At 46.5% G+C, this 9,367-nt stretch overlaps 1 protein-coding gene across 2 annotated transcripts in view; it reads left to right on the forward strand.

Annotated features, from left to right (window-relative positions):
- Window positions 1-2,248, forward strand: part of HHAT (hedgehog acyltransferase) — a 262,535-nt gene extending 260,287 nt beyond the window's left edge. For both annotated transcript variants that reach the window (XM_058669146.1, XM_004578676.4), the window contains exon 12: window positions 1,527-2,248. In XM_058669146.1, the coding sequence (XP_058525129.1) occupies window positions 1,527-1,618 (92 nt within the window). In that variant the 3' untranslated portion in view covers window positions 1,619-2,248. The remainder of the gene's footprint in view (window positions 1-1,526) is intronic.
- Window positions 2,249-9,367: the final 7,119 nt, after the last annotated feature.

Here is a 9,367-nt window from a genome sequence, read left to right on the forward strand (position 1 = left end):
CTCTCTGTCTGGGATCTGGAATCCACCTAAAGAGAGGAGAGGAAAGGACAGAACGATGCGGAGAAGGTGGCTGCATGAAGGCAGGGACGATGGCTGTGGTGATGCCACCTCAGGTCAGAGTCAGGAGCCGCCAGAAGATGTGGGGAAGGATTTGTCCCACATCTTCAGAGGCAGCGTGGCCCTGCCAACACCGTAGCTTAGAACTCATGCCTATAGAACTCTGAGAGAATAAGTCTGCTGTTTGAAGTGATTGTGTCTGCTGATTTGTGAGTGTGGTTACAGGACAGGCAGAAGGTGGGGACACATGGCTGACCCTGGGACCAAAATGCCAGAGTTCCCCTTTGCTCTCACCTGCTGGGTCTGGGAGGGTCTGGGAGAGTCTGGGAGAGTTTGTAGTGAGCCAGTGTGTGTAAGGGAAAGTTGAAAACAGGAGTTAGGAAGATGACCTGGGCTGGACTTTCCCATTATCCCTCTAACCTTGCTGGAGAGAGGCTTCTCTGTCCCCTGTATGCCAGGAACTGTGTTAAGCCTTCACATCCTTTCACTCAGATCTTGGAAGGATTAGTGAGGGAAGTATTCTATTCCTGGATTTGTTAACCTGCTCAAGGCTGCCCACAGTGCTGGTAAGAGCTAGAGCTGGGGTTTGGACTTGTGCCTCATCTCACCTGGGAGCCCACACACCCTTAATCCCTCTGCTATAGCAACTTACAGTGTTGTTAATAACAGTAGCAGCTAATGATTGACACAGCAAGAAGAGAGCCTTCCAGAGTGCTGACTCCCCTTGGGGGTTGCAGCCACATCACGTGACTCTGCTCTTTGAATGGCCTGTGCTGGTCATGTGACAGGTGGTTTCTCCAGTAGCTTGATCCTGCCCCTCCTATCTGACAAATCCTTGCTCATCTCACCTTGTGCAGTGTAAATGGACTCTGTATACCCTCCATTCTCTAACACAAATCCTATAACCTGTGCTGGGGTGGGAGTCTGTTTGCCACAGGACTGGGTTTTTCTATGTTGGTCTCTGACCCCTGTGGCTCTCCCAAGTGCTCACTGTAGATCTTTGAGTGAAGCACATTGACAGCAGGAAGATGAGTGAGTGATAAATAGCATGAAAGGACTGTTGAATGAAAAGCACAGGCATTCTTAGGCAAGTATTTCTAGAAGGAACCACTGGGAGTGTTGTGCTTGGAAGTCAGATATTTGGTCTGGGGTCTGTGTACTTCCAGTGTGCTAGGTCAATCAATATTTTCTGACTTCCTGGGTTCTCATGCACTTTTTTCTTTTTTTGGTCATTATCTGCATTGGCCTTCAAATGCACATTCTGAAACAGTTTTCCCTGTTTCTAAATATGTTTGCATTTGGGATTGTGCATCCTGTGTTTCATGCTGACCCAAGTAGGAATGTAGGACTCTGCCTGTTGGGTAGAGCAGATCTTTCAGAACATTATCTCCAATAATGACAGTTTACCAGTGTGCCAGGTCCTGCTCCAGGCCTTGCTAACTATTCTTGCATCTCTGCTCTCTCTACAGGGTGGCCATGGGTGACCCTCTCTGTCCTGGGATTCCTGTACTGCTATGCCCACGTGGGCATTGCCTGGGCCCAGACATACACTGTGGACTAATGCTGCTGGCAATGGCATTTGAGCCTGATATGCTCTAGGCTGTGCTCCAAGAGACCAGTGCTTGGTCTACTCCTCTTCTGTTGAACTTGCCTCACTCGAAGACAGAAGCCTGAGAATCCATAGGAAATGTGCAACCAGTCTGCTCATATTGAGATTGTAGAGATCTGGTACCAGCACCATCATCTTCTTGTTGAGTAACATGGGGCCCAGGGCAGTAGGGCACTGTACCTGGTTGCACATAGTGCTATTTTAGTCTAGAACATAATGTTAAGGTGCTTTCATCCAAAATAAAATGTAAGGACATTTGGACTCCACTAGGCAGTATTTCTAGACTATTTTGGTGTGATATCAAGAACCAATCATAGCTGCTTCACACAGCTAGCTCCTTCAGTAGGAAGGTGACAGACAGAGCTGTTCTCATGGCCTGGTCCAAGAAGACAGCAGTGGGGTCCTGTGGACTTTGTAGGAATCCTAATATTTGAACTTCTGGCTGCTTATTCCTGAGACCATCAGTGAAGAATAGATACGGTAGTCATCATTTAGACAGCTGTTTACCAATAGAGTTCCTGCATCTAGGAACAGATCCACAAGTCATAAAAGGTGATGAGGAAGAAGTTTGCTGTGGGCTTGTCTGCCCTTGCCATGCAAGTCCCAACAGTCATGGTCTCCTCGGTGGTTTATACTGCTTTGTTTATATTCAAATAAAATGAATCTCTTATGTTTCATAGATAATTCACATTTTTAATAATCGTCTGGAGTATCTTTTTTTTGAAGAAATGTTTAAAATCCAAGCATACTTATAAAACTGGGCAACACTAACAGGTTACCAATGGTCCCCAGTGGTCACTAACTCAAAATTTGGCTTTGGGTATTTTGTTTGATTTTTGAAAGAGAGGAGGGATGATAAATCTTTAAAAATTCAAATCCACAGTGTATCCAATGACAGGTTTATATTATCTCAGGCATATGAATTAAGCTGTCATTGAGTGTGACAGTTACTTGGACTGTACTTGGATCTCGTATCTATGACATGATACAGTACATTTGTCTCTGCCACAGGTATCAGCTTCATGTGATTTACCTTCTAAAGTGCAGGACCAATCATCTTGTTGACTGTTGCTTCCTAATGGCTCTGCTTAGAAGAGAGTTGGGAGGGGGCCAGAGGTTGGTTGCCTGAGATATACACACTGTGTGTCAGCTGAAGCAAAGAACAGAGGCTAGTGCGGAACAGGTAGACATGGAGAGCACCAGCTGGCAAAGGTAAGAAGAGGGAGGTGTGTGACAGGCGATTCCAGGGTGCTGGAAGGAGTGAACAGCTGGTGAGGAGTGGCAGCTCAGATGAATGCAGCGAAACTTCATGAACTACCATGGGTCAGGATTTATGGGCAAAGGGAGGGGGTTTGGATGAAGCTTACTTGGGAGGGGTTCCCAGGAAAAATGATTGGAGGGGAATATCGTATGTATCTATATAAAATTTTGAGTTTTCCCAAGATGCTGTTTATTTAAAAACTTATTCACTATACTATATTGAAAGAATCCGTGGATGTATTTGCCAGGAATAATCTTCCCTTTCTTTTACAGTACTCTATGATTTAGAATGGTTCTGAGGAGTTGGTCAGAGTTTGCTGTTTAGCTCTGTGTTTGAGGCCTGGCTAACCACCATAGGATTACCCAGGATCACGGTTCTAACTTCTCACCTGCTCCCCAGCACTCATATGAGAATGGCAATACTGCTTACTTCATGTAAGTCAACAAACTCTTGCAGTTGCTTTAACTGGAAGACCCTTGAGCTTCCTGGGCACACAAAACTGTACCAACTGAGAAACATTGGATGTGTCAGCAGCCCCAGGCAGCTCCAGGCATGGTACTGAGACTCAACCAGGGCCCAAGGCCACTTGTAGCCCCAGGATCCTTGGACCTTGACCTAGTTTTGTGGGCAAGCCTGAGAACTCCAAGCACCATCACTACAATGATACCCAAGGGGAGAAGCAAGTCAACTGGAGGTCAGTTACACCGCACAATGCAATTGTGGTGGCCGGGGTGGGGGGTGATGTCTTAGGTTTGTTTGAAGTTAACAGCAGAACAGCTCTATTCTAATAATGTCTATAAGCCTAGAGTGAAGATAGATCACTTCTTTCTCTCTCCTCACCCCCGCCCTCCCCCCACCTTTCACACACAAACACATTGTTGTAATGGGAACATAGCAGTTTAGAAGGGAGGGAGTTTAGAGGCGTTGAGGCTGCTCATTCAGCTCATTTAAAATAATGGAGCTTCTGACTGCATAGAAGGAATTAAGCTTAATAAGGTAAGCTTGCCTCTTGCATGGGTCCCAGGGGGCAGCCAGATGTCAGGCCTCACTTCACTGTGACCAGAATAAGACACCTGTTCATCTTGACAAAGCTTTGAGAAATTTCTTCAGAGAAACTGTTTTCTCTTAAAGCACATCCGTAAAAAGCTGTTTTAAAAAGTTGAATCCCGTGTGCTCTCCAGCAGCACATATACTAAAAATGTTAAACTCCCTTGGCCTTGAAAGTGTAGTAACACTTAGTTCTGAATTACCAGTCCTTGTGACTAATGACAGAGATTGTATTCATGTGAAATTTGGTTCATTATTGGAGAGAGATAAAGAATGATATTTAATGCTTTATAATGGTGACTTTTAAAAATGAACATCAATAATTTCTAAATCACTCAAATGATTTTTATTATGCTTTTCTGCATTGTCATTAAATAACAGGGATTGGGGAAAATGTCCTTTAAAAAATTGTTCATACGATGGCCCTGTAGGATCAAGCAGAGGTCTGGGGCTGGCCTCTTAGGGTTTCCTGAATTAAAGTTGCAATGTCTTTAGAAGTGCTATTTTTGAAATATGGCCCACAGAAAATTGAGAATTCAGGTTATGAGTGGACATTTGACTTGGAGTTTAAATGCCAGCTAAAAAAGCCCAAACTCCATATCCGAGTGCCTGGGCTTGAGTTCCGGCTTCACCACTGATTCAGGCTTCATGGTGATGTGTGTTGGGGGGCAGCTGGTGCTAGCTCAAGCAGGTTCCTGAATTGAGTCCTGGCTCCAGCCCCAGCCTCACTGTAGGCATGTGGTGCCCTCCCTGTGAGTGAGTCTCTGTGTCTGTCTGCCTGTGCCTTTCAAATAAATCAACAGAAGGAATTCAGGCTGGCAGTATTATGTAGTTTTGCCATGAAGAAGAAGCAATATCTATTCAAATAATTAGAGAATTGAAGCCATGTCGGAGTATAAGAATATTTAAGAGTGGTAATCCTATACCTTAATAGCTGCTGAAACCACCAATTTAATAAAGTACAGATCAAAATTAATATTATTAACACCAAGGCATTCGGAAAAGATTATGATGTTCCTTTATAATACCATGTTTTTAAAAGATAGTGAAGTATTATGTGTTTAATAGAAATGTTCATCTAAATTGTTCCAAATAAGTGGTGATCGAGACTTCAGATGTTAAACCAGCATGTTACACGATCTTCTAGCGCTGCCTGTTTGAGCATGGGCTGCCCCTGCTGCAAACCTGCCATTTTGTGGCCTGGAGAAGGGGAGCCTCTAAGAGGTCATGTGGGTCAGAGAGGGATGTCTTTTGCTGGTGGGACTGGGTTAACTGCAGTAATGGGCAGGTTCTCCTTCTGGAGAAGCCAGATTCATTCCCCTCACTCTATGGCTGCCCCTGATGTTGTATTTTCTCTGCACAGGTTTGTTTGACTTCCTGTCTTCACCCTTGGCATGAAGCAACACAATCTTAACCAGATGCAGCCACCTGGCCATGGACTTGCCAAGAACTGTAAGCCGAAGTAAAGCTCTCTCCCTTGTAAAATACTCCATCTCAGGTATTCTGTGACACCAACAGAAAGATGACTAAGGCATAGGTTTTGATGGGATCTCCCTACCCTTGAATAGCAGATACTGCTATGCCACAAGACCACCCCCTTCCATTCCATTATCTCACCATATAGTATTGCATCACCTTGATCTCTGAAATGTTCAGTTCTCTGAAAACTACATCATAAGTGCAGTCCCAACCAGTGCTTCCCAAGCTCCTGAGAATGTTTGTTACTTCCCGATTCTGACATTTTAGGTCAAACACCCAATTCAGTGACTTAGAATTACATAAGGAAAGACAAAAGCAAGATCATGTATAAAATAGTTTATTACCATAATAAATAAAATTAAACTTTTTTTCCTTTTTACAAATATGATTTGTGCTTGTTTAAAAATGTAAAGAAGGGAATATTAGCAATGGAGGGTCCCACACATTCCTCTTAACATTTCCCGCAACAGACATACAGTGGAGTTCCTGGCCCCATTCTCTGCTGATGACAACAATAGTATCAGCTCATTTGCACTCTGTTTATTCATGCTTGTTTGAACAAAGTGACAGATGCAAAAGAAAAACCCAATAAAGGACTTGGCAGGACTTAATGGAAAGAGTGTTACCATAGGGAGAAGCCCCGGAATGACGAACCACTCATAAGGACTGTCCTTGCAATGTCTGTGAAAGGTGGAGTGGACAGTCTCCAATGGATGCAGAATCAGGGTCTGAATAGGAAGAGAATACATTCAGTAGGGAGGGGTGCATCCTTGTTCAACAGAAAAGAAACCATTCCTATCCTGATACAAGACCTGTGAATGTCTCATTGAACAACGAAGAGGTCCACTGGAGGACTCCAAAGTCACAGGTAAGAGAGGCAATGGCTCTTAAGTTTGATGGTGGGCAGTGGGCCGGCACCCCCTGCCCCCACGTCTGGCACCTGCAGAGTATTTGGGTCCAGTTCTCTGGATTCCAGCGTTAAGTCTGATCTGCTCATATGAGAATGAAGTTTCACTTGAAACTAATTTAAGGTGTAGGTAAATTCACATTGATCCCTTCAAACCATGAACACCTTTAGTGAGAAACCAGTGCTTCCTCTGATGGTTGCAGTGGGTGCAGAAAAGACAGTGGAGTCTCTTCCAGGTGGAAGACACAGGAGCTGGTGAAGGGAGTGTCTGCAGCAATCACAACGTTCCAGTGACAGCCGGCTTCCTTGTTCAGCAACACTAGGTAAGGCGGGAGGAAGGAAGGGGCAGTGGCAGCTCTGTCACAGCTGTAGTTCCATTCACGGGTCTTAAGGCTAAACATCTTTATTGCAAAACAGTACAATCTATTCATCAAGGGCACATCAGTGGCTTATACCTCCGCCCAGGGTTCCAAAGTTTCCCAGAGTGTGAAAGTGGGATGCGGTCACTGCAGCGAGGGGGAGACAAGGCTCAACCCTGACCTAGAATCCCTCAGAAGTTCATTTAGGTTCCCTGCATGCGTGGACAGAAAGTATGACCAATGGCCTATGACTGTCCCCTCCCACTTGCAGAGATCATGGAGAGGCTTGCTGGATGGAGGAGGGTGAAGTACTGTTGTGTGCCTTGCTCGGCTCTCCCCACTTCAGTAAAGGAAAGGGCCTTGGCCTGCAGCCGCATACAAGCTCAAAGAGGTGGAGGATAAATTAGATCCCAGGAATCAGACATCAAGCAGAGAAATGTCTTTCCAAAAGTTTGCTGGAACTCTGCTGAGATGAGAATAGCTTTTAAACACCTAAGTGGCATCATGTAGCAATGTATTAATGCAATTAGGTGCATTAAGTAGGCACCAGACCACAGCTTCTCACCCAAATGGTTGCCCCTCTATCCTTCCTTTTTGGGCACTGCATCATGCCCAGGGGAGGAGTAGAGGAGATGGCCATGCCTGATGCTGGGGGTTCAGTGCTTATTGAGCATCTAGGACTGTGACTCCCACTCCCCACCAGCAGCAGACAGCATGTTCAACAAATGGCCAAGGTCAGGACCTCATTATTTCAAAGCAGCCTGCCAGGACTGGCTGGGGACCAGAGCTTCCCTAAGCATGACATTCAAAGAAAGGCATTTACTATCCATTAAGCTGTCTGACTTACCAAAGGAGAAAAACACCTGCAGACAAAGGTGTGGATCTCAGTCTCGTTTGGAAGATCAAGGGTTCAGTATAATACCTGTGACTGGGTTTCCTTATTCTGTTCAGCGACCAGGTAACATCTTATCCTGGAAGGCTCATTTCTGTGGTTTCCGGAGTGTGTGGTCGTTGCCTGGGGAGCCAGGGTGCGTTGGGACAATGGTAGGTAGTTAGCACAATGCAGCCTATGGCCCAGTGCAAGCCATACAAAGGCAAAGAGAAAAGATTTGGCTCATCTAAAGAACAAAATTGTTTTACAACCACAAAGAAAAAATCCCTGCCATCCTTCATTGGAGAAGAATACAACTATATTGGGATCACACTCTTGACACTGCCAACGTGGGCCTTGCCACCATGATAGGCAGATTCCCACAACAGGCTCTGGGCTTCCAGTCACTGGCCTGCGTGTTAACTTTGGGGGAGAACTAAAGCTTCAGAAGTGCACCCCCAAGATCCTGGGCTTCTAGGCCCCTGGGGTCTAGATGGGGAATAATTGACTGCTGGGTCCCTTCCCCCACCTGGGGAAGAGGCAGGGCCTCTCCACATTGGCCAGGGGCAAGCTGGATAGACAGGGCCTGTCATCGGGGAGCTGGGAGACAGTGGCGCTAGCAGCAGGTATATCTAAAGCTGGATCCTGGGCTGTAGGATCCCTGACCTGCCTTAAAAGTAAGTCCTACACTTTAGAAGCTGGTTCAAGGGCATACTTCAGGAAGGATCAATTGGAATGTTTGGGGAAGCTAGCAGATGGGAGCCCTGATACCTGCTACCCTCTGCTACAGAGAAGCTTCTCAAGTTGTAGAAGCTGTAGCCCCCCCCCCCCAGCTTTATCCAGCCTTGGGTAATCACACCTTCTCTCTTGGCACCCAGGAAGGCCACCTTTGCAAGGCTCACACAAGGGACAATGTGTGTGCACATGCAGAGCATCTGCAGCAGGTGGCTTCCTGGGCCACCTGTGCTGACCTGGTGAACCCCGTGCAGCCCACTGCAGGCCAAGCCCGTCTGTGCTGTGGCTGGCAGACATGCTGAGCATCTTTGGTAGGGCTTCCCAAGGACATGGGGATTCAATCTCAGCATGCCAGGCCCAGGGGCCAGAGCTGGGCTTACTGAAGGGTCGATGCTCTCACAGCTGCCCTTCCAGCCTTGCTCGTTGGCCACATCCCTGGATCAGATTCATTTTGCTGGAAGAGACTTGTTTGTTCAGATATCACCTAGAAAAAACCCCGTAAGTGTCCATGTAAGGTAGCACAAGGTCTCTCTTGACCCACAGGCTCCGAGCTCAGACCTTTCTGCTACCTCTCTAGACCCTTGGGGGGCTCAAAAAACCTGCTGCTTCAGCCTCCTTTTCCAGCTCCCAAGGAAAGGATAACCTTTGGCCCTAGTATTGTTCTCTGGTTCCTCCCTGAACTGGGAACTTGAGAGGCTGCTTTTCAAATAAGGCCAAGCATGGCTCCTATGCATCTTTGAAGGACACATGCTGAAGAAAATACAAACTTCCACAGGGCCAGCCCACTGAGAAGAATAAGATAAATAGCACTTGCTCCAATTATTTTCCCAAGGGTGTACGTGTGTGTGTGTGTGTGTGTGTGTGTGTGTGTGTGTGTATGCTTTACCAAAGCATCTTGGGGCTCAGGCCCTTCCTGGCAGTGCTCCCTACCCTGAGGAATGCCACAGGGACACGTGGGAAGAGGTTGAGAGGGACAAGCAGCAAAGCAACCTGCCTGGCAAGGCTAGAGAGCAGCCCAGCTGCTGTCCCTTGGGAGCAGGCT

Source organism: Ochotona princeps, chromosome 10 (genome assembly GCF_030435755.1).
Source record: "Ochotona princeps isolate mOchPri1 chromosome 10, mOchPri1.hap1, whole genome shotgun sequence".
Classification (NCBI taxonomy): Eukaryota; Metazoa; Chordata; class Mammalia; order Lagomorpha; family Ochotonidae; genus Ochotona; species Ochotona princeps.